Raw genomic sequence first — 27,017 nt, 5'->3', positions numbered from 1 at the left:
ACTGATTTGCTTAAGCCTGTAAAAATCTAATAGTATTAGCTTAATTTCAAGTTTTGCCCATTTAGTCTACAGGCAGAAGCAAATCTTCAATCAGCAAACATTTCTGCCACAATCTTCAGAATTGTCAGTTTGGCAGAGTTCAATAAAGTTTTGACTCGTAAATGCCTTTTTGAGGTTTTCTTTGTTTGTGTTTTGGTTTTTTTAATTGTGAAAATTACTGAACTATTATTTCTATTAAAAATCAACTTCATTACTTTAAAATGTTATTATAGAGCACAATGTGCAGGAAATGTGGCAGTGAAAAAAATACAGAGTAAATGCAGAGAATTCTGCAGACCCATCAGCTGTATGCAGTATAAGAGTTTCATGAGAAGAGACCTTTTATACTAAAAAACCCTAAAGTTTACAAAACACGTGCTCCAGTCTGTTAGTTAAGAAAAATGTAATATGATTTCATGACACTGTATACATCACTGTGTCATTTTACTGTTAATTGCTTATGATATCTTAGTAATATGAAATTAGAAAATAAGTTATGGCAATCCAGGGAGTTGCCCTAACAAAGATAAGACCCTTTCTCTTAAAAGGCTTTGCACCACTGCAGACAAGGCCATTTACAGGGGCAACAGATTGGATATTCAATTGCTGGGGATGAGATTTGCATATGCACCTGTCACTTCTCAGTATGAAATAAAATAAATAAGACTCCTGCACCCAAAAACTCAATGAACCCCAAATCCCTAGCTGCCTTTCAAAGAGCTAGAAAACAGTTTGAAGTATATAAAATAAAACATTTTTGACATTACAGACTTCTATTATTGAGTAAATTAAACATTAAATACTTACACCTGTTTAAGAAGTTATCAATGTTCTTGTTTTTTCTTAAGGCAGGAAAATCCAAGTCATATACCAAAGCATCTAATCCATCCTGAAAAAAACCAAACAAAACAAACAAAACTAAGTATTTGGAAAAATAATTACATATGCTGCTAACTGAAGAGTCAAGATAAAAAAACAGTAGTCCCTATCAATCTTCCTCACAAATGAAATAATTCACATTTATTTAATGACTGTTAGCAGTTACGTGAAACAGCTGTTACTCCTTCATTTCCATGGGACTCATCAAAATTTAATTCCATATGCTTCTATGTATTATTAATTACCTTAATTAGCTCCATACTTAGATGAAAAGAATTACTTTTTCCAAATACAAAAAGAACAAATAGCAGTTCCAATGAAGTTCAGTAATATTAAAAAGTCAGTGCATCACACAATAGGCACTTGAACGTGAAATGGCAAATAGGACAATGATGGTAATTTTGATTCTCAGAATCAAACCCCTGCATTTTATCCATTAAATTCAGTGTGAATTCTCATGAACAGAATGTTGGCTTTAATACATTCCAATTTAAATCTAGAATCCAACAGCCACAAGCCCATCTGGCACTACTACCACAGCATCCACCCCTATAAACAAAAGCAAACCAAACATCATCAAAAAACCCAACAGAAAAATTCAACAAAGGAGACAGTTTTAAGGTCTCAAGTGCTGTGTACTTTGTGACTTGAAGTTTAAGTCTATGTCTGTCACTAGGTATAAATGACTCCTCAATGGTAGCATCTTCTTGGAGAAAAACTAAACTCAGTTTTTTGGCTGAATCCCAGAGATATGGCTTCCACAGAGAACGATCAAGTATTCTACGGAGCTACGTAACAAAGAATCAAAGCTCATTAGGGAGTCCTCTCTCTCGGGTAAGGATTGTGTAAGTGACAACTGCAAAAACAGAGACAAAGGCCTTAAAATACAAATTGTAATTGATGTTTCCAAAGCATGCCAGAGACGTACTGCTATTCACTTGTCCATTCATAGCTAGGTGTTTATGTTACCTATATTTAACCTGCTTGAAGTAAGATATTAGACGAGACATATCTTTGATCTGATCAGCTCAGACTGGTCTACACCTAATTTGATTGCTTTCAGCTTTTAAAAGGATTTTTCTATCCTTTTTTCAGGATTGAAAACTGTCATTTCCATCCTTCAGTCTTTGCTAAGTATATCAAGTAGCTGTGCCTGAAAATAAGCTAGAGCATAAGCTTTTTGAAAGTTTCTTTTCCAGGTATAGTTGAGAACACACTTGATTTAGACTGAAATACTAGTTTTTGATCTTTCACTTCAAATTCAAACCTATTTTTCACCTCAGTCTTTAGGACTGACATTTAACTATGAAAAATCTCAAGTGCTATCAAAATCAGAATTATTTCTTGGCTTGTAGTCTCACTTTTAAAGTATGTGAGATAGAATTTATTTACTTCAGATATAATAATAAGAAGCAGTAAAATCATACTAGAATTTGAAAATGGGTAGCTCTGCAAGAATAATCAAAATTACTTTCAAGGCTGTATTTTATAAAAAATGTCAATCTCATAAAAAAATTCCTTTCTTAAGCTACCTCTGCATACAATGGCTCATTTTGAATTAAGAAATGTTAAAATGAAAATTATACAAATCAAGAAAAGCATCTCAGTATTTCACTTTGCTAAAATTAAAAAAGTCAGGTTTTGAATCTTGTGTACTAAAGGATCATCTTTTTGGACAGACACTGATGACTAAAAAGGAAAGTAAAAAGCAAGGAAACAACATTTAATGGGTTGGTAGTAGAAATAAGAGAGTAGTGGCCAACAACAATTTGGGCTCAAGACGGATGCAGGAATAAAGCTATGTAGGCAGGATAACTGTAACTTAGTGAGAAATACTTTGCAAACTACTAAAAGACCTTTTCCGAAGATACACGGTAAATATCCAGGAAATCCAGGAAAAAAGAATAAATCAATTCTTTGTTTTTGTTGAATAAATTCAACACAGAACCATGAAAACTGCTTCCACAGCAGTACAAAGTTCACCAGTAGGTTCTGTGCATTTATCTCCACGCTGTGTGAAACAGTAGGAAAACACCAGCTAAGAGGCTGCTGGGTCCCATCCAGTGACTTTTAAAAGTAAACTAGAGATGCCAATGAGTTGTCAAAATTTGTGGTTCAATCTACCTTCAAACCAGTAGAGTCAATTGATTTGTCCAGGTTCACAGTTAACACAAAACTTCCACACACCAAGCAGCAGCATAAAATTCTCAAATCCTGGTTGGCTCTTGGGGTTGTGCAATTAGGTGTTTCAATTCAGCACTTGCTTCAAAAGGCAAAATTCAGTCTTCTTTTTTATAGGAAGGGAGGTTTTAAACACCAAATACAAAAATATACAAAAAATGGGAATATGTTTAAACTCCTAACGTCAATCTTACTTTTGTATCATACTTTTTCTTTCAAAATACTAAAATATAAGCCCATGCCAAAAGAAGCATAAAGTAGAGAAAATGTCATAGTTTCATTGGTGTCACAGGCATGTTGGGTATTTTGTTGTGTTATTTTTAAAAGTTTTATTTTAAAGATTGGGAAAAAGTATAGAAATTCACTTTTAACAGGCAAAAGCAAATTTCAATACTGTTTAATTCAGAATTCACCATATACAATGTTTCCTGTTCTGTTCTTCACCTTCCAGTTCTTAGACAGGCACTCTATCAATTAAAATACTTAACTAAAAAACTTGGAAATACAGATTCAAGCTACTGATCTCCCATTCATTTCAAATCATATTTCAAGATCATGTAAACAATTCTAAGGAAGCTACATGCCAAGAATTGCTTATTCAAAAGCCTCTTCAAGAATCAGCTCCCACTCACTACAGTATCCAGAGAATAAACTATCCTGTTCAAAACTTCCATCAAAAAAAAGGTAAAGATGGATACTATTCTATAATTGAGAGACTTGCAAATCCTTAACTCTCAAAATAATTATTTTCTTCAACCAAAGTAAGTTCTTGAAGAAAAAAACCAGCTTGATATTATTTCAGTGTCAGACTGCAAATGCAAGACTAAGCTTGAAGTAATTTTATGGAATCATAAAGTAAAACATTTGGGATACCTAGTTTATAACATAAAACATGAAACAGCCTATTTCACATTTCACTTACATTAGCTAAAGCAAAGAACTTGCAAACACTACAAGCTGTCCCTGCACAAATGGAAGCACAGAAGCACAGCTATTTTTGTGCTTTCACTAAACAGGGAAGAGTACACAAGGTTGAAGTGAGTGCTGCTTCCAAGTGGTGTGGATCAGAGAGATGGGAATATCCTACAGACTTGCAGAAATAATGGCTTGCAGAAAAAGGGTAAAGGCCAAATGAGACATACTCATTATTGCCAGTGGCTGCAGAGAGAGCTCATCTCTCAGCTTTCTTCATTCCATCTTGCTCGATCTTTCAATATGTCATCTGACTTTTCTGCCAACACAGAAAGGGACATCATCTTTTCATCAACACCTACAGCAGCCATACTCTCCTCCTCTTAAAGGATGACAATTGTCATTATAATAGGCAACCATACCTCCAACAGTTCCATGCACTGTATTAAAATAAGGCGGCCTCATTTTTTGTGATGGATTTTTCCTCCACTTGGATGGGTTCCATGTATTTTTAGTATGTATCTTCTTAAATACAGCACATTCTGTACTTCTTGGAAACATATATTGTGGCTCAGAAATATTTTCAGCTAACACTACATTCTACCTTACTTTGTCATTACAGAGCAATTTTCCTGTTTAGCTTTCAGGTCTACACTGACATTTTCCTTTTAATAGTTAAATTAGATTACTAAAATAAATTGGCTTATACCTCCACTTACATTAACACTATTTCAGAGATGATTAAAAAATAGGAGAAAAACTTCATTTCTAATTTTCTTCAGTCAGTTTTATGGTCTGATACAGCCTTTTCTATATCACATACATTTAATGAAATCATCAATAGTTTCATTATTTAAAAGACCTAATTTTATCCTTGAATTTTTAAAAAAGGCACCCTAGGGAGTCATTGCAACATGCAGAGTTCTTCCTTATGGAACCAACAATTCCACATATTCTCTTGGTTTAATTTCATTCACTACTACATCATACTTGAAAGTTTAAAAGGTATAGTTATATGGAGTAAAATCAAAGGTCAATCTAGATGAATAGACTGGTTCTGGAGATGACAGTAAGAGTGTACAGGAAAGAGGATATAAGCAAGTACTGCTCAGGTGTATGCGTGAGCCAGAAATGCCACTGTCACAGTTAACCATGACAAAAATTTTGGAGGCAACATTTTCTTGGTGATTTTTGTCTAAATGTTTTCTCTGTTTTAGTTTCTTGCATTTACAGCATTGCACAGATATGAATTCCATCACCTATAGGCTATATGAAAGTGTACCTTATTTCAAGTTTACCACTCTTCAGCCAAAGAAGGGACAATGGCTCTTTACGCACCTCCCCAAAGACACAGCTTTACATACTTGCAGCATTTCACCACTGGCCAACTCTCTTCCAATTATCCATGTATGAAAGCTATTTCAATTCCCACCATCAGCATCCTCTAGTGATTTGTTATTTTCACCATGTAGTTTTTAACAGCGGCAGGGGCACATGTGAAAAGACTGCACATTTTATTTAAGTTGTGAGCACACCATAAGAACATAATGCATTACAACAGTTCCTGTTCTGTGCTTCATTATATTTACAGTTTTTCACTGAAATATCTAGTTAATTTTTTTAGTCACTGTGTACTAGATTGATTCTTTCACAAAACTAGGCATCACAAATCAAAGCTAGTTCAACAGAAGTACATGAAGGTGAGAGGTTTTTCTTCCATGCACTCACTCAATATTCAATGAGGAATTTTACCTACCACTTTTAATCAGCCAGGCACCACAAAGTATTAATTTCATCTTTGATTTTCTAGATCTTAATTTTTACTGCTCTACCATCATTAATTATTATTCACCATTTTAGGTCCCTTATGAGTGTGAAATACCATACACCTGTTAAACTCCACGACCAATCTGTTTTGAATTGACTGATTACCAGCTTTCCATTCATTCATCTATTCATACAACTAGCAAAGGTCAACAGCCTTTGCCATTATGTTCCCTTCAGTTTTTCTAAAAATACAGAATACTGTAACATAAAACTTCTCATTAACACATATATTAACGACACAATCTATTAACACTGAATTTCTCAGGCGGTAATGCTAACATCTTTTCATTAGATTCATCTAAAATAGACTGATTTTCTTCAGTTTGTCTTAAGCAGTCTCACATTAGATTTTTTTCCCAAATTTTGGTCTATACTTACTTCCAAAGTTTTAATGTGTCAAACTGCCAGTACTACTATGACTATACTAGACTTCTTCACACTGCAACTACATTCCCTAATCTCAAAACTCACTACAACTATGTAATGCTGGTTTTATTCAGATGTATGAATTAATATTAATACAATTTTATAGGGATATTTGAAAATATATACCATCAATCAATTCCAATTTAGCAAAACATATTTCATGATTCACAAGTGATATAAAGTAGAAAATGCAGTATATGATCTACATTATAGCATTTTTATATTTTGAAATTTTATTTCATACACATTTTGTTATGACGCAATATCATCGAGCACATAATAAATAAAAATACATGAAATTTAGTTGAAATTTTGTTATTGAGACACTTTATTATTTTACTATTTATTTAGCATTCAAAGCACTAAAAAAATACCCAGTGGGTATTACCAGCATCCATAATTTGCATTCCTTAGACAGACTGGCACTTACCCAAGTTTAAACTCTTTGCCACTTTTCCTTTTTTCAAGAGATGAAAATAAGTCTTAACATCTGCAACTCTTAACTATCCATATTTTAGTACCCTGCATTGTAACCATTTTCCTATCTCTATAGTACTATGAGTACTGTGAGCTTCCCCCCGTACTCTGAAATCAACAAATCTGACCGACCTTGATTTGCGCATGTTCATCATAATTCATAATGTCCTGTCATACGTAATTGAATCCTCTGGTCAACTATGCCAATAGTGCTACGTTTATTTATCTCTATTCAAGTACACAAAAGATCCCATTAAGATAATCACGCTCACTAATTTTACTGCCCAAGTAAGAGAAAACTGCAATTTAACACTTCATCTTTAAAGTGGACATGACAATGTAGACAGAGTTAAGGCACTTCCCTTAAGACTTTTCATTAAATTGTTAGAGCAGGCAAAGTACACAAACTGACACATGAGCCTGAGTTAAAGGCCCTTGATGCATCATCCAGCACAACACAACTCTACAGAGCTCCTTGCTTCCTAGTATCCAGCAATACTTACAGGAGCTCTTGCAAATTTGATTTAACAGGTATTTCAAAAAGAAATACAGGGAGTGTGGAGTGTTAACTCAATAAAGAGCTAAGAGTTTGACTCAGTGAAGATTTAACACCTGAATAAGGAGATCTTGAAACTTCAAGGCAGCATTAATGAAAACAGTATGGATTATAGCATTCATTTTGGCCTTTTTCAAGAGTTATTCCAAGTGTAGTTGCAAACTTTACTCACATTCTGTGTAGTTCCATGTACAAGTACATGTACTTGCCTTCTGTTCAAACAGTAGCTGTTCAACACTTGCACTGACAAACTCCTAGAATATACATTTCCTGCATGACTCACCAGATTATAAATCAATACAGGTATCTCAATTTATATTGATATACACAAACACACACATCAAAATACCCACTGAAACTAACACCAGAGCCAAAAGGCCTCCCAATATTGTTATATCCATATTAGCACTTTAGGAAACCCCAGGTGCAAGACAACAGACATACACAACCAAGTAGTAATGTTTTTTCACATGCACTTCTGGATGTTGCTGTTTCTTCACTCCGGCAATGGATTTTACCACTGAAGCATCTCCTAAAATAAACTATAATAAAATGTCATGAAAATCTGTGAAATCAGCTTACATACAATAAGCATGAAGGAGGTACTGCCAGCACCCACTACACACCTCAGTCATTTGCTAAAACAGAGGGCAAGTAATAGATCCTTCACACCAGAGCCCCTCTGACCACTGACTAGATGGAAAAATCTTGAATAACTAGATCTGTTCTGAATGACACCTATTTGTAAGACTATTTTATACCCAAAACTATGGAAAACTGACATTGTTTGAAGATGTGTTCCAGAAAATGTATTTCACTGGGTGTTTCTTTCACCTCCAAATTCTAACACTATATTACAACATTAATTTTACTAAATAGAATTATATGCATCATTTCTTGTGGTCAGTAGTCTTTACATCTAAACTTTCAATTTACTACTCTACTGCTTTATTATTTCAATCCATCATCAGAATTAATTCCACTTAGTATTGCATCTTTAGGAACAACTATCAGATGTGAGAGCAGTGTCTTCAAGGAAGATGAAGAACACATACCAATACAGCACCAAGAAAATATTTCAGTAAAATCTAGGCAGAAAATAGGTACCATATAATTTGAAAATAGTTCAGAAAGATGTGAAACAGGAGTAAAAGCTGATTGCCATTAGTGAAATTATATTGATTAATTTCACAGCAAGTGAGATCACTGGATCCTTGCAGCTTTATTTCCTTATCCAAGGTTCACTTGCATTGGTTAGTATGTTCTGTGGGCAAGTTTTACAAACTTCAAAGCTTCTATACCAAATGTAGCACCTTTTCATTCTACCATGAAAAGAATACTTTACATAAAAAGACTAAAGCAGTTGTAGAACTATCTGGAAGGCTATAGAAATCATTTATATTTTAATGTGAAGAAAATAAGAAAATAGCCTACTTTTAGGTTTAAATTATTTATCAAACCCTGTCTGACTAACACTAGAATTAAATAAAGTGTAAGTACAGCTTGTTAAAATTGCCCTTTTCAAGCTAACTATACTAAATGTGATTAACACAAATACACCTGAAACATATATATTTAAATAGTGTTAGAAGAAGTAGAAGTACTAGTAGTTAAAGAACTGACTGATGTTTATCAGCATGGAAGCAGCATTCCACAGCCGCTGCAGCGCTTGGTAGTAGGAAACACCTCACAGGTCTAGAGTTCCCAGCTACTGTAACAACTGCAACAGGAGATGAGCAGACAACCTGAAACACTATCCACAGAAATACCTCCTGATGGAAAAAAGTGACTTTACATTCTTTCCACTTCTCAAAGTCATGGTGTTAACCAAAAATACAGGGCAAACACTATTCCCTCAACTAAAATCTAAAATAATTACTTCAATTTTTATTTTTAAAGCCAAACATCACTTGTAAATTACATCAGCCAATGCTCTTTGAGGTCCCCACAGCTTTCTTGGTTATCCTGTGAGGGCAGATTCTTCTACAAGCAGCACAGAGATCTGCCATTCTGATTTGGGAGTCCCAGCATTTTCATTTGAAACACAAACACTTCAAACTACCAATTTAGATCAATGGGAGTCAACACTAAGGAATGCTCATTAGAAAGCAAAAGTAACATGGATAAAAATTAACACTATGGATGCAAATACTGGGACATAACTTCCCTTCGACAAAATGGTATAAAGACAGATCAGAGATAGGAAAGAATGAAGATAAACTGGTCCAGTCCCAGCTCAAAAGTCTAAGGCTTCTTTTGCAGCAACCTGAAAGGAGTCGAGTAAAAACTTCAACAAAAGAAACTGCACAACTCCTTTAAGAAATAGTGGTATTTACCAAAGCAAACAGAACCCCCTCCACAACTGTTGCCTAGGAAATTGCTGTCTGCCTCCCAGATTTTTTTCCAGGCAGGTATCCACAAAACCTGACATCAGAAAGTAAGCCTTAGTCCTTGGATAGGATGTGAATTAGCAAGACACCAACTTGCTCATAGGAGTTATTGCAAACAACATAAATAAAAGTGCTTTAGCTCTTGTAGAAGCTGTCAAATACATAAAGCAACTTTTAATCTCTCAGCTTTACATTATAGTAAAACTAGCATAAGTTGTCGCATCAATAGCTTAAATTGCTACTTCTAGCCCTCCCACCATGCATTTGTTTGAAAAGTGATACCTTTGCAATGAAAAACAAATGAAAAAATATTACCATCAAAATATGCAATATACAGTAAGTCACTGGAAAGGATACTAATTTTTCTGTAAAGCAACAATACCTCAGCAGCCATACTGAACCTGCTGTGGATTATGTTTGCTGCAAACATAACTAAGTGCTAACTACAGATATAAACAAACTATACAACAATAAAAAGGCAAGTTCGCTCTTTAGCTTTGAAAAACATGGTCTCTGGAGATTATATTAGTTCAATAATTATGTTCTATAAAAGGCTCTAAAAAGGTGTATCAAGGGGGAAAAACCCTCTCCTAGTCATAATATCCAACCCACAGAAAAATAACCTGGGGACTGGAAACAAAACCTGAGAACAAAAGCACTTAAGTTTTTAAACAGGGCACAGAAAATTAACTGAATAACTTTTCAAGAAAAAGTGACATCATAACTTTTCAGCAGTCTGGAAACACTACACAAAATCTCCCCTTCCCCACCACCAAAAGGGGAATCCTTCACTAAAACTCTACAAGTCAAAACACTTCTACAATTAGAGGCGAATAGCCATAAGAGAAGTCCAGGAATGAAGATTATGAAAGAATTATATTTAAAAGACTCTGTAGAAACTGAAATAGTGATTTGTAAAGCAATATGCCTTTCCTTAGTGTCACATGCCAACCATGCAAAACATGCCAGTCTGCAAAATGAAAAATATGGGAAGTTGAGCACAACTGAAGCAAGGAATCAACTCTGAGAAGCTTCTCTGATTGCACAATCTCCTGTCAGAGTTCTCGCTACATTTCTGCAATAAACATTCCAACACAAGCAATCACACGTCAAGCAGATATTTGAAATATGCAACTAAACAATACCTTAATGCTATTTAAGAATTTGTGCATCACTAGATAGTTTTGTATTGCAAACCCTAGGGAAGACCATGGACTTTTTCATGCATAGATTAAATGAAAAACTTCACTTTCAATAAAAAAATATGTCTGTATGCCTAAACCCAATGTTTTTCTATATTTGTTCTTTTTTCCATGATGAATACACCCACAAAAATGACCTTCAAGTAATGTTATTTTTTAAAAAGGTTATAAAAATTCCATGAGAATTATTTTAGATATAGACGAGTTATTTCTACTTCCAACCACTAAAATTCATCAGAATTAACAGGATTTTGTAACTAACAGGAACAAAACAGTGAGTTTTTCACATTTTTGGGAGATTTTCACTGCTAATGGTTCTTCTAACAGATTGTTTCCAGAGTCCAGAACCCAATGAATTAAATTCACAAATTCATAAATTTTAAAAACATGCTTTTACGCATTACCTTTAAGTAACTTTTTTTTTTAAGTGTGAAGAGATAAGCTCTCTTTCAAAACCCACCTGAAGAAAAAATGGCAACATATGCACACAATGCCACTAGTAACGCTATTTCAATTAATACTGGATGTTTAAGTATATATTCAAGTCACTAATAGTGACTACTTTCAGGTCAAAAAATTCTCCCAATAGATGCTTTCAGAGAAGTTGTGGATGTCCCATCCCTAAAAACCTTCAAGGCCAAGTTGGACAGTGCTTTGAGCAACCTGGTCTTGTGGAAAGCGTCTATCCATAGCAGGGGGGCTGGAATTAGATGATCTTCGGGATCCCTACCAACCCAAACCATTCTACAGTTCTCTGATTTTAACCAAATCTCCTCCAAGTACTCTTTTTACCCTTTATGACACCATGGTATAATCATGACTAAAATCCTGAATGCTTTAGACTGCATGTGGGGGGGAAAAAAAAAAAAAAAAAAAGGTGTAACTATAAAATAAAAAACCTACATGAAAGCATGTTTCTATATTCCAGTACTGAAATGACAGAACAGAACCAAAGCTGTCCATGAAAACTTAAGGGTGACTTTCTACAAACTGCAATTTCAATATAATTCTCATTATAATCAGTAAGGATTTTACCATATGTAATACTGCAACAATACAAGCTGGTTTATCTGGGATTTTCAAATTCAATATTTCAGCACTAGAGGAGGAGAGGAAGTATTAGAAATCCATCAGAGGATCCAACATTTCTAATTTCAAGAAAGTCCAAAGATGTTGTGGTTTATCATGCTTGCAAGCTTGTTAGGGATATGCAAGTAAGTTTTTCTTTGTTCCTTTTCAAGCTTTGAGACTAAAGCTTGGGGGAAACAGAAGCCACTAACTCCATACACCAAGAAAGAAGTGTTTGCCCAGCATTTCCACTGCTCAAGGACGAGACATGCATTTCTAATACACTTGTTCAAGCATGAGACACAGAGAGCAGAACTTCATAAAACAGTAGTATTCAACTTCTACAACACTGGGTATTTTCACCAAGCTCATATACTGTGATCGTAAGGATGAAAAATACTAAAATGCTAAGAAATAACTGTAAAAGCAACTCTTCTATCAACTCCTCCAGCTACCTCAAAAGACTAAGTCAACTCCTCCCTAATACCACTCTTCAACAGAGCACTCCAGAACCTGAGAAAACCATCCCCCCCACCCAAAGAGGATACAGTAGACTGGTAGATGTACTCCAAAGGCATGATTTTCTTTTGGATTTAGAACACGGGAGAAAACAAATCTTAACCCAAGAGGAAAGAGAGCCAGGGCTGTCTGGACCATTGCCACAACCATGGAATCCTGTCAAAGTCTCTCTTGCCTGTCCTTACAAGGGAGCAGACTGAGCTTGGGCTGATTAAATTAATCTCTACAGGAGATGAGGGCAGGCAATATTTTTGTCACACCATAAAAGCTTGCCATGAGACAAATCATAACACACTAACATGGCATTTTCTGTTCCTCCATTACTCCCACAGACCATTTTGAGTAGCTGTCATTTAGTTTCCCATTAAGCAGAGAGCAAAACTGATAAAAATGTGTTTACTGAAAACAAAATAAACCAAAAGGGAATTAAAAGCTACTTTTTACTTGCATCCAACTTGTGTATGATTTTTGCCCAGCATTTGCTTTATGAAAACATTTTTCCAGTATCTAATTTTCTTAAAAAGACATTAAAAAGCACTGCTTTCTTGGAAATCTACATGAACTAAGAGACTAGAGGTGCATTGAATGTGCGTATAAAAAGAACGAGTAATTCAAAAGTCATGTCAAATAAGGTCAGGCAGTATTTGCTACTTCCCATTCATATAAATTCTGTGTTTCCAAAACACTGAGGAAAGCAGGTTTCTAATTTCTAAATACTACAAAACATCAACATGAGATATTCTAGAATGTAATTAAAGACCGGCAATATCGGTTCAAGAATTTAGAGTCACACCTTTGTCAGACATCCTGCACTTCACTTTCCAGAAGTCCAGAAGTCTGGACCACAGAGCCAATTTCTGAAGAACTACATAAAACATGGATGGAAGCAATAATTTTGGAAACAGATGCTTGTTACCAGTCATTGTCATTCTATAAATGAACGTATCTTGCCTCAGAGACTTCAAAAGGAAATTAAGAAGGCAGTTATATCTTTTGTGATATTCAAACAAAAGGCACTGGCATCGAGGTAAGCTATCATTAAATTTAACTAAACTCTGAACTACAGATAAACAATTTGACTTAGAAAGGAAAAATCCAACCATATGACATTAGGAAAGGTCTAACACCAGGAAGCGTGTATGTGCATACATCCCCTACACACAGATTTACACATCCCAAACAGACAAACATTTTAAATTTTTTTTTTTTTTTAAAAAGTGACCTACTACTTTCATTCAGATTCACATTTTACAAACTGTTTTCTTGGCGAGAGAAATAAAAAGTACCAAAAACTTCAACAGAGACACAAATTCCTTTGCACTTGCAAAATTACAAGTAGCTCATGATGCAAAGCTCTATATGCTTAAGGCAGCCTTCAGAGTCTGAAGACAAGCAGTGCAGCATTTCTTCTAATACTGTCATATAAAGCACAGTCAAAATCCCCCTTACTTGCCTCAGTCAAGATAACACATTGTATAATTTGCAGCAAACAGAAAATAACATAATTTCCTCTTTTCTGAACTGCTGCAGATCAGCTCTAAGATCATGTCACATTCACATGTTTAGAGCTCTCTTTCCTTCCTTCCAATACAGAATTAAGGGACAAGTATGAGAACTGGTTGTTTCTTATAATTTTGTCCCTTTACCTATTGAACTATGACATGATAAATTTCCAATTTATTTAACCTTACCTCATTGAAAAACCTCTTTATCTGCTTATTCTCTGAAGATGACAGTCCAGTTCAAGAGATTCAGTTAAAAGCCAACTTTTATAAATAACAACACAGGTAGAGATAATACCTTGTTTTGTACAAGTTGCTGTAAAGAATTAAGAGAACAGCAGAAAACCAGTGTATGAATAGATAAGCTGTTCCTTCTGAGAACCAATACAAAAGTCCATGGCTGTCCAGAAAGACAAGAGCAAGAAAATGCAGAAAAAAGCTGAGTGGAATAGTTCTAAATTCTCACATACTATTTCTACATAGAAGTTAATCTTAACAGCAGAAAATCTTCTGAATATCCTACAGCCTAACTTGGTCTGCTTGCAAACATTGTTCAATGTCATAAGCATGTCAAAAACATTTTCATTTTTAATTACTAAGTTTTTTAAAACTTTTAATTACTAGCAGTATGATCTTAAAAGCTACAAAACCAAAATTAGGGTAATACAGCTTACATTCTTTATCAATCCTCAAAATAAATATGCTATTTTCTGTAAAAAGGGAGAAAAATACCTTCAAGTGTCTTAAAAGACCAATGTGGCTTAGATCTTCTGTCAAGAGTCAGCTACCAACACACTGAATCATTCTGAACTAGCAGAAACATAACAAGAACCTGATGGTAAAGGGATGACTAAGAGACATCCTGATTTAACCTCTGTTCTTTGCAACACCACAGTGACAGTGACTGAATTTGCCTGTTTGGCACCATTTGAAGCATCTCATTTCTTCAAAAGTGCATGGGGAATGCCAATAGCCTCACATCACAGCAACTGGGAAAAGACCATAAGCAACAGCTAGAATTTGATTTGCTCCTTCCACTGAGTTCTTCCAATGCATTTTTAATTTCATGTAATACACTTTCTGCTATGGATCATGGTAGCTGTCCTCCTGCCCCACAACTCAAAACATACGAGGGAGGTTAATTCTAAAAGGCCCATGGCTAAATACTACAGCTATTGAACGTAGAACAAGGACAGTAGCTGTATTAGATGCTGGTTTACAAAACAGATATAAGAGGCTGTTGTAGAAAGACTATGGCCTCACTCTTGATGGACTGGCTTGAGGATTGTTGCTGCAGAACCCTCATTGTGCAAGTGGAATTCTAAAACAAATCCCTAGTACTTCTAAGTTTTATTACAGAAAAGTAATCTGGTAAGAAATAAAATACACTTGAAATACACTTAACTTCTGAAGTATTAAATATCACAAACAGACAAAAATTAACTCTGTGGGAGCTGCTGTCCCTGTTGTTTTCTTTCTAAAATTCAGATACTATTGCTATTTAGAGCTACCATTTAGAGAGAAAAATATTTAAGAAAATAACAGCAGTTTATATTTTTCTCCATTTAAACTAGATTTGTTATGCATTCCCCATGGTTGAGTTTCTTCCATGTCTTCAGGCCACTACCTTTAGAAGTTTTTCTCTTTAAGTCTCTTTCGCTCTCATGAGACCAGATGTGATGTTAAAAGAGAAATTAACATCATGGTGCTCAGCACAGATATCATATCCTGTACAGTATCACCTTAGAAAATGGGACCTTGATAGCTGAGAAAACAATCTGTATATATAGCACATACCATTACTTTGTACTTAACTAGCAGTGCTGCAAACATGTTGCACTGATTTAAGAGTTTCACTGAGGCCCTGAAACAAAACCAGGAAAAGGCAAAGGGAAAACCAACCAGTGAAACACATAGACGTGTTTTCTCCAAAGATGAAGGATCACAGAATAATCTAGATTCAGTGCTATCTCTAAAGTTCACCTGGCCCAACTGTTCACAAAAAAGGGAGCCTTAATGCGATTGCCCAGCACCCTGCTGAGTCTTGAAAACCACTGCGATGGGGACTATGAGGAGACTGTTCCAATGACTGACTACATAAGTAAAAGTAACAGCAAGTAACTGACTACTTAATCACAGTAAAAACTTCCTTTTGTACATAAACCTTCCCAATGCAACGTACACGTTGGCCCTTGTTTTCTCCTCCTGAAAAGACAGCTTTCATCTTTGTAGCTGTGATGAGGTCCCCCAAGCCTTCTTCGGGGAAACACCTTCACTTCTCCCTCACAAACCAAGTTCTCCAGCCCTTTGATCATCTTTGTGATCCTCCTTTAGAACTCCCCTTGAATTGCAGGAACAAGAACCGGACACCTCCCAAGAGACGTGGTCTTACCAGTGCTGAGTGGAATGATCACACCTCCAACTCTGCTACTGACCCCTCTGTAGATGTAGCCCAGGATCCAGTCTGCTTTTGCTCTGTGTTTGCTCTGCTGATTCAGGTCCACCTTACTGTCCAGCAGGCCCCTTGGGTCAGCAAGGCTGCTCCCAACCTCACAGATCCCAGCCTGTACCGGGCTCTTTGGTTGTGTCATCCCAGATGTAAGACACTGCACTTGACTTTATTAAACGTCACACTGTTCTTGCTTGCCCACTCTTCCAGCCTGTCCAGGTCTCTCTGTAGGATGTCTCTTCCTCCCAAAGGGTTCTCCTCACTACTCAGTTCAGTGTCATCAGCAAATTTACTGAGGGTACTTTCAATGCCATCATGCAGGAAGATATTGGACAGCATTAGGCCCAGCATCCATCCTGGAAGACCCACTTGTGACAGGTTTGCAAGCCTGAGTAAAACCCACTGACTACCACAAGTTCTGATATATTTTTTAAATAGTACATATTAGATGTCACACCAAAATTAATTCAGCTCTATATTAGCAAACTTTAGGTAGATTATTCCTTGCGCAATTTTGGTGTCACCATTCAGTATACAGAAATATTCTCAACACCGTTTCCTTCTAACAAAATCTAGAGTAGAAAATTATAATTGCACAGTACTGAAAACAGAAACTCCTATCAATTTTTCTGAAGCTTGGAGTACTTCAACTGAATTTACAGATTTTTTTATTTTAAAGGAAAATGAATGTCATGATTTCATATTTTTCATCACATATAGTATATATACATTTATATAAAAGTCTGTTAAGGTAATGAGCATAAATTTATATTAATCAAATTAATTTAATTATAATCTTGAGTGATTAATGACACTTTTTCACAGAAAGCCTTTCCTGGGAATGTGTTAAACATGCCTTCAGACTTGAAAAGCAAGCAAGAGTTGCATATGAATTTATTAAGGTACAAAACCACTACCTACTCTGTATGTAAGGTTAACAAGAAGGCAAATTATTTCAGAGACTAGTAAACTTTATTTATTACAATCCTCAAACTGCTTAGGTCAACGGAACGGTTTAGTGATCTTCCCCCTTTCCTCCAGCAACTACACCACTGGAAACTATGGCTAACAGAAACAGTCTCCTGTTATACTACTGAGCATTATCAGCTGAGCATTGGACACTACAGTTAAAGTGCAACTTAAAATGCATATATCTTCATTTTAACAGCTTTACATACATGCACAACACCATTCAAACAGCCACTACTGATATTTTTCCATTGAAAGCATCAAATTTCATTAAGCTCCTCCTTGTATCCAGTTTTTCCCCTAAAAATACATTAATTCTCTACCACACGTTCAATGCAAAGAGAGTGATGAACATGATACTAAAAAAGCTAATACATTGTAAAAATTTACTTATATTGAAGCACAGCAATTTTTAGGTTCATGTACTAATATGCATTAGCATGCAGAGAAACTAATTTTCTTCACTTAAAAATAGTATTTTGCAGTCATAAGCCCATGTCCACGGATTCCCTCAGTTTTCCCTACTTGTCTGTGGGAACATCTAGAACTTAAGAAAAATACAGCTTTAAATCAAAAGGATAACCCTCTCAATGTTTTTTTAACGATTTTGGGAATCAAGAGAGGTTCCAGCTGACCAGAAGATGGTAAACATTATCCCAGTTTAAGAAGGGAAAGAAGGATGACCCTGGAAACTACAGGCCTGTCAATGTCACTTCAATGACTATTATGGAAAAGCTTATCTGGAGAGGTATTGAAAAACACCTGAAGGACAATGCAATCATCAGTCACAATAAGTATGGGTTCCTGAGGGGAATCTGTCTTGCTTGACAGATTTAATTCCCTCTTATGACAAGGTTAACCCACCTAGGTATCAAAGGAAGCCAGCAGATCTAATCTTTTGGGATTTCAGTACAGCTTTCAGTACTGTCTCACAGAGTCCTACTGGACCAAAAATGTCCAGCATTCAGCTGGATAAACACACCATGGGATGGGCAAGCAACTGGCTCATGGGTCAGGAGAAAAGAGCTGTAGCGAATGGGATGACATCAGACTGCTGACCTGTCACTAGCAGGGTTCTGCAGGGCTCTATCCCCCCACAGGGACTTGTGTTTCATCAATATCTTCATAAATTACTTGAATGAAGGACTGGAAGGAATTCTAAGTAACTCTGCCAGTGATCCTAAATTGGGAAAAGCTGTTCACTCTCTCAAAGGCAGGGAGGCCCTGAAGAGAGACATCAACAAATATGAGAGCTAGGCAACCACCATCTATATGAAGTTTAACGAAATACAAGTGCTGGATTCTGCACCTGGGATGGGGCAACCCCAGATGTACATACAGACCAGAACGAGAGGCTGGAAAGCAGCACCCGTGGGAAGGGACCTGGGGGTCCAAGTTGAATCTGAGTCAGCAGTGCCCTGGCAGCCAGGAGGGGCAGCTGTGTCCTGGGGAGCATCAGGCACAGCATGGCCAGCTGGGCAAGGGAGGGGGTTGTCCTGCTCTGCTCTGGGGCAGCTTCACCTCAAGTACTGGGTGCCACAGAATTAGAAAGATACAAATCTTTCAGAGAGTGACCAAACGAGGGCCGCAAAGGTGGTTCAGCATGGAGAAGAGGAGACTGAGGAAAGACCTGACCTCGCTGCAGCCTACAACATCCTCCTGAAAGGAGCGGAGGGGCAGACACTGATGTCTCAGGTCATCAGTGACAGGACCCAAGAGAATGGCATGAAGCTGTGTCAGGGGAAGTTTAAGTTAGGTTCCTCAACCAGAGGGTGGTTAGACACTGGAACAGGCTCCCCAGGGGACTGGCCACACCACCAACCCTGACAGTTCAAGAAGCATTCTGATAACGCCCTAAGGCACATGGTGTGCTCCTTCAGGTTTGTAAAATGTGCAAGGTCAGGATGATCCTTGTGGGTCCGTTCCAACTCCATATTTCTGTGATTCCATGAAAATAATTAAAAATTTGAACACAATGGATTATATTCTAACAGCAGTTTGTAACATACCAATGAATAAACAATGTTAAACAGACTCACACCGGCCTTTTGACTTTAAGTCTTGCTGTGGAGGTTTCTGTTGACCATTCAGTTTGACACATGTCCTTGTAGCTTGACGTCTGCTTTTTGAGTACCTGATGGTACTCCCAGTGAAATTTCCCTGTCCCTTAAAAGGAGTACAAAAAGTAACTTGCCTCCACACCATCAAACCCACAAATTGTGGGGGCTGGGGGAAGCACTTCCTCATTTTAGATGCAAGAAACAGAAATACAAAACAGTCTCACAAAAAGACTGAATAAATCAGGAAACTCTAACTTAAGGCACATTAGGCCAAACAAACAATTCCAACACCAAAATCATCTTTCATTATCATCTTACTAATTTCTCTGCCTGTTTTCCAAACCTCATATTTGTATAATTATTTTTCAGACAGACAACACTTCCTTCTCCACAAAGGGCATTTTTTTCGTTCTTGTACCCTACCCTTGCGACACTATAAATGTAATCTGTTGTGTTCTGCAGCTAAAAATACTCAAAAGTACAGAAGGATGTATCACATTATCAAGGATACAGCACTGATGCTTCCTATTCGTTGATATTTTATTTTCTAAGGCAAGAGGATAATGTGGCATGCCAATTTTCATTTCACCTCCTGTCTTTTCAAGAGATATTTCACTGGTGCTTAAACAAGAGGAAGTATTTGAATTGAATGATTGACTTTCCACAACCTCAACATCAAAAGGATAAAGTTATTTTTTATAACTGTCAAGAATTAAGTAATTTATGGTAGGTAAATACCCATTGCACAACTTTAAGAATTAACTTGAGACCATAAACTGACAGGACTGACATTAGTGACAAAATAATTTTTGTCGACTGCCCCATTAGTTGCTTCTCCTTTTCATATTAGAACATGATTATTGGTTTTACTTCTACTGCAAAAGTGAAACAGAAATTATCTGAAGAATGAAGAACATAAAATCATGACAATAGACACCACCCTTCTGGATTTAAAAATCAGGTGATTCTCGTATTTTGCAAAGAGGAGGACACTGGTATCTTGCCCAACTTAATCAGGTGCTCTTATGGGTAACACTGCTTCAGTCTTCTTCTGGATGCAGAAAGAGAGCTTAACAAATAAACCAGCTCATTTCTGCGAGCTTCACTTCATTATACCTGAAAGGCATTTGTTTGTCACAATGAAATTCAAGGGAAGATCTACAGACAATTATCTAATCTTAAGCACAAGCTTTAACTCTAAGTTGCAAGTTACTTGTTAAAGTTTGCATCTTTTTCCATTTTTATGAAAGAGGTTATGTTGATTCCAACTACCCTGACCAAAAAAAAAAAAAAAAAATTTTTTGGTAAAAACACCATATTACTTTTTAAAGTAATTCTTAAAATTATGACTCTATTTTGTTTTTTTTCCTCTTTTGCTAATCCATCAGCTCAGAAGACTTGTTCTTAAATTACATGTAAGAGGAATTATCAGTCAGAAGAAAGCTTAGGATTTCAACTTGTTTCTATAATACACCTTTGCAGAACACTGTTATTTCCCCCCACAAAATATGAGTAATGCAGAACCACTGTAAGGTAAGTTTTTCAATGTTGAAATATACAAGAAAGAAAGCAAAAGATGTCCTGCTTTGGTAGAGTTAGTCAACCTCTCACAAGATAGCCAGATTTGAACGAAAACCTTCAGCTCCCTATTCTGGTTGAATCTTACACCGAAAAATAAGGCTTCTACTTACAGGGCATCAGAAACTTTGAAAGAAACTTCCCAACCTGCAAATAAATGGGTTTGATCAACCTTTTCTTTTATTCCTGACCATATTTATGAGTCCATCAAACTGCAATGAAACAGGGTATATATAAAGAAAAAAAAAGATCCCTTTTTCTTTCCCCTAGAATTCATGGTTCTCAGACCCTTCTCTCCCATTAACTTACCAAGAACTATGACAGAAACTATTCTTTAGATGAAGGTGAAGTTAATCTGACTCCTTTTCTTTGCCAGGGGCTCAAAGAGGAGATGACCAAAGAAAATAACAATGCAGCCATCCCAACTATTCCCTGATGCCAGCCAAAATCAACTGCACAGAAGGCAGAAAGTGACAGAGGAGTTGTCTACAGTCTCTGCAGTCCCAGACCCAAAGCAGCTCCTGCATCACCAGTGTCTAACACCCCAATTTTACCTCTAAATGGTATCTGCTTAAATCCCAAGTCCAAACTACTAATGGTATGTATGCATTCCGTTCAGAAAGACAAAAGCTTTCTTATCAAAGCCGGAAGGCATTTGAGGACAGAAAAGAAACAAAAGGAAAACACTTCAAAGATTCCTCTGACCTTACAGTCATCAAGAATTAGAGCAAGAGAGACTTTTAGTCCTGTCCTTACTCCAATCCAATCTGCCACGAAGAATCAGTGAACAGCTCTGACCTTGCAAACTACGTGATACAAGACCTTCTTTGTGTTACAACTTAATTCTTTAGAGAAACAACTCAGAATTCTCCTAAATATGGTTTTCTTAACAAGATTCTTCATAGTTTGATTCAGAACCACACTGTGACTAGCTCTGATGATTTCTCTAACTACCTGATTTTGCAAGTCAAAACTATCTCCAAACAGTTTAAGGTCATGCTACTTCCAAAAACCCTATGCACAAAACAGTTTGTGGAGTAGAGAAAGGCTAAAAATAGCAACAGGCATTTTAGTAAAAGACAGAAGACAAAAGCTCTTCCAGGAAACCTACAGATTTATTTACTACAGAGAAAGCCTAGCTTTTTAATGACATGTCCAATTATAAATTCAGTGTATTGAAAAAAAACAAACCAAAACAACCAACCAACCCATTGCTCAAACAAAAAGCAACCTAATAAAATACACAATCACATCAATTGTTCAGCTTTCACTCACAAGTCTTCATGGGCATTTTTTTATTTACGTCACCATCTCTGCTCCACAAATGTTGGCAACAACAGGCCCTCTTTCAAAAGCCATGGTGATTGTTACCAACACTAGCAAAAAACTTCAATTCCTAGTGAGTCTTCCACTTGGCTGGCACCACTTTTGGCCTTGAATTTCCACAAAAGCATGTAACAGCAGGCTTGAATGGTCCCAAGACCACCAAAACGGTATCATTGTTATGCTGACAATTGTTTGTTTAATTGTCAATGAACTTAATAGTAAATTAAGTTGAAGGAGGAGGACAGCTACCCACAGAAGATGTATTAAAGCAATAAACAAACCATTGCTGAAGTGGCAGAACCACCTTCCCTCTTTGAAAAGGGAGAATAAATTCTCTCAGCTCAGTACTGACGGGATTCTCTGCATGCCTAAAATCAAAGCTACTTTCTAAGAAGAGATTAGTATAAAAACACATTTGTATAATCAGATTTCAAAACAAAGAAGGGAATTCTATGATTCCACCTCTAACACTGACAGCAGTGCAGAGTATCAACATAAAGTTGTGAGGCATCAGTATTATCTCTATTTTCAACCACAGCTTCATGTCCTGCCTGGCACTATTCACACAACCTAGCATCTGCAAAAAGCACAAGACACGTATAAGCAGCACTCACTGATTGTCCTACCCTCACCTTACTCCTCCCTGAAGAATCTTCCCCATCCACTCCTACTTTGTTACCTCCTGGTTGGAGGTTTCCTCCCCTCGTAAGTACTTAACAGAGTCTCTGCACGCTGGTAGTCAAATGAGCTCCCAGATCTCAATGGTGGAACTAACATTCTGGACTGTCATCCATACTTAGGAAGCTGGTGTTTGTTGTACGGACACCTTATACTTCAGCTTCTCTGAAGTCAAAGTTTGAAGCTGAAGTCTCTCCTCTGAAGACTCTGCCTGAAAACTCCACAGGCAGAGTGGAGTCTCACCAGTATCTCAGGGACAGGTTCCTGTCACATCAGTTTCTAAAAGTCTTTCATATCTCCAGAACAACAAGTTCTACCCAGCATCCCTCACTGCCTGTCATGAGGAAAATTATCCGTGTACACAGATACAGAAAACACAAGGCTACATAATAATGAAAAACTGAAGTAGCACTCATGGAGTGTACACTGGAGATCACAGCAAGGCATTCACTCTTTTTAGCTCCAACAGAAAAATCCTACATCTGTTTCAACCACAGTCACAAATTAAATATGAGCTTATGAATTCACAGCAACTGACCCCTCAGATACAAATCTTTATGCTTAAAATATCTGAATCTACAAATGCCTCCATGCAGAAAATTCCTCTGGTCTTCTGTGGCAAATGCCTTAAAAAAAATTATTTGGGCTTGAAATAGATTTACTGAACAAGGCCAGAACTCTGCAAATAAATGCCGAATGAGTACTGATGACTTTTCTATTTAGTTTTGGTGAATTTTATTTTCCACTGTGTGAAGCATCAACAGAGAAAGTATTCTTCTGAGAAGTGGAAAATTACAGGTTGCCCAGAGAAGTGGTAGAGTTGTCAAATGCCTTCTTGGGCAATCTGGTCAAGGCCATTCTATCAGAGCAGAGGGATGAGGGACCCACAAGGTTCATTCCAGCCTCTATCATTCTGTGAAAAAAACATCATTTGTACTCAACAACATACTACTTTCCCACAATATATGGTAATAAAAATTAAGAAGGCAGACTTCCAAATCATCATCCAAAGTAACTGATTTAGACAAAAGAAACAAATATCAAACAGTAGCCAGCTGGAGATGAATGCCCGAACTATTGTTCCTTCACACTTTCCCACTGGAAATAACCATTGTGGCCATAATACAAGTTTACTAACCATCTGCTGAAAAATGTAACATCTCCAACCACAAAACAGGAAAAAAATTTCCTAGCTGAAATCTCCAGATGTCAAGAGAAGCTTCTGACTTCCTCTTCTTCAAAAAGCACATTCCAGATGATATACTTAGTTTTGTGTAGTCAGGGGTTTTTTTTGCCTTGATTTATTTGCTAAAAATTATGCTCAGCCTCCACAGAAACAGTATTTTCATAGCAGTCAGTGACTACACAGGAAAACAGCCATCTTCTATTAATGCATCTTCTATGTAGACATCTCACATCAAGTTTTCCTCTGAATATATTCATACCTCCTTAGCATTTAATACATCTGAATACAGTGCAGCACCAAGTACTGTGCTGCTTTTAAGAGAAAAAAATGTAAAGACACAATTAGTCGATATTTACATAGCTATTAGAATTCGAGGATTTTTTTTTAAGTGAATATTATGACTCACGAAGATCTGTAAGAAAAAACAAGTATGTGCTCCACTTGTGTTCCAGTTCAATTATAAGCTCCACAGCCCAGAGACACTCAAGCTAGAAACACTTATAGGTAATTCCAATCCAGAGTCCAAAATAAAGCCTTAGTGTGTATAGTGTTTCCTACAGAGGTTTCCAAGCATTAGGTCTTTGTATCATCTCCGACCATGCAACTGACAAAAAACAAGAAAGCTTTCACATATTTCTGAGTTCTATGAAAGAAACAGAAAAATGAATGCATATAAGAAGCATATGAGAAGCTAAAACAAAGAAATCTGCAGTGGATTTTAATTAGGACCTACTAATAGAGATCTTACATACTGTCCCCATGACAGTTTTTACTGTATAAATATTGACAGGGAGTGGCAACCTTTCAGTTAACGAAAGCCAATCCTTTACAAGATTTTGAGTATCAGAATAGACTTTGACCCCTGCTCCGGTCAGAAGCTGGTGCTGATCCTGTTCTGGTTCTCCATTAGCAACATTGGCAGCCAACCCGGCCCAGCAGCTCCTGCTCATCTAGACAGTGTCCAGAGAGCTGGAACTGGATGTACCACAGCACCTTAGACCCTGCTGATACTGAGCACACTACAGAGACATCTCTACCCTGCTGACTGGAGACTTCAGCATACACAATCCAATCATCTCAGCACAGCAAAACAACGTGGACAAAAGAAGCTCCAAACCACTTTTCTTCTCAAAGATCCTGTTTCAGTGCTTGTTCAGTCACTACACAAAGAACCATTTAGGTTGGAAAAGACCTGTAAGATCATTGAGTCCAACCACTTCCCCAGCCAAGAGCAATCACTAAACTGTGCGCCCATGTGCCACATCTACATGTCCCTTCCAGGGATGGGGACTCCAACACTGCCCTGGACAGACTGTTCCAATGCCAATGATCCAGTGTCACAGTTTTCCTGCTGCACGTGGCTCCCCACTCCTCCAGTTTGCCGTCTGTGCTGTGTGCCTTGGCATTAATTTGAGTGTTAATTTCAGCAGATTGCTGAGGAAGCTAGAAGATGGTGTTATTTGCGCTTGCTTTAACTGAGCTATAACAGAGTGTTGCCTGTGTAGTGCCTGCAGTTTTACCAATATTGTCTCATCATCCTTCTGGCTTTATTGCTGCTGGAATGACTGGACAAATTAAGGCAAAGACAGAAAAGGTTTCAACCATTCTCCAATTTTGTTCTCAGACAAGTAAGCTTAGGTCTTCAGTATTTCTATTTGGAACTGCAAATTCTTGATGACAAAGGAGTTTTGATAAATAAAATCAAGAAACATCCACCAAAAAAAAGATTTTAATTACATGGTTTGGGACCTCTTAAATTCAATATAAACATCCTGTATCAAGACAAACACCTCAGTGTTCTTTGGTAAAAGACCTTAAAAAGCTTTTTATTTTTATATATTACTGAAGTATGACCTAGGGAATTCTGCTAACAGCAACTGTGAAGCTACCAACATCATCTGCCCACAGGGCTTCTCAGTATTTATCAAGTTCTCAATGAGTGGCTCCTGAAGCTATCACTGTCTTCAAAGATTTACAGACCTGCAGGTTGATTTTCAATTTGTCCAACAAACAAATTCCAGGTGTTTCCCTCTTCCTTCCCTAAAGCAACAAAAAAAAAACCCTCTGTAGTTGCCAGGGAAAAGGACATTGTTTACAAATATTTTTACTTTGTAAGGGCATTTATAGCTTAGCTGGGTGTTTTATTTCTCTTGTTGAAACGTGTCTTAACATCAACTTTCTATTATCTATCCTCACTAAAACTTTTTATAGGAAAAATAAATAATTACATTCCTACACAGCCTCTAGTTTTATATGCAGAAGAATTGGCTAAGTTAACTATTAATTCCTCTGTAAAACCCACCATACACCATGAAACAAATACTAATATTTTGACAGTTCCACATCTCTACTGTTAAATTTCTAAAGGCTAATGTAATACTAAAAAATTCTTAAGAGATGCAACTTAAAATAAGAACCCATCAAGCTACTGTATACTCAAAGCCAACTCAAAGTTGCATTTTACCTTTGACTAAAACATCAAGATATTTATTTTATCATTAACTTAACATTAATCTTTATATTCCATAATCTGTAGTGATGAAAAGATAATATTAACATTAAATAATATTATTATTAACATTAATAATTAACATTAATTATTTTTGCATATAAAAAAAATTAGATATGGTAACTTGAAGACATGGAATTGTATTTCTGGGTCAGCCAGAAGTCTTATTTTGAATGTAATTACCAAATCACAGAATGGTTTGAGTTAGAAGGGACCTTTAAGGATCATCTAGAATCAACCCCTGCCATGGGTAAGGACAATTTCCCCTAGACCAGGTTACTCAA

General features: G+C 36.6%; 1 protein-coding gene across 2 annotated transcripts in view; it reads right to left on the bottom strand.

The window, feature by feature from the left end:
- The window catches only part of ROCK1 (Rho associated coiled-coil containing protein kinase 1), an 84,140-nt gene that overhangs the window by 51,444 nt on the left and 5,679 nt on the right, over positions 1 to 27,017 (bottom strand). For both annotated transcript variants that reach the window (XM_088051694.1, XM_014255639.2), the window contains exon 2: positions 847 to 928. In XM_088051694.1, the coding sequence (XP_087907820.1) occupies positions 847 to 928 (82 nt within the window). The remainder of the gene's footprint in view (positions 1 to 846; positions 929 to 27,017) is intronic.

Source organism: Pseudopodoces humilis, chromosome 1 (assembly GCF_049639895.1).
Source record: "Pseudopodoces humilis isolate 2021_Gansu_Grassland_sample_001 chromosome 1, ASM4963989v1, whole genome shotgun sequence".
In the NCBI taxonomy this organism is placed as follows: domain Eukaryota; kingdom Metazoa; phylum Chordata; class Aves; order Passeriformes; family Paridae; genus Pseudopodoces; species Pseudopodoces humilis.
The sequence above is the reverse complement of the archived record's forward strand: the minus strand, read 5'-3'. Positions and strand labels throughout refer to the sequence as shown.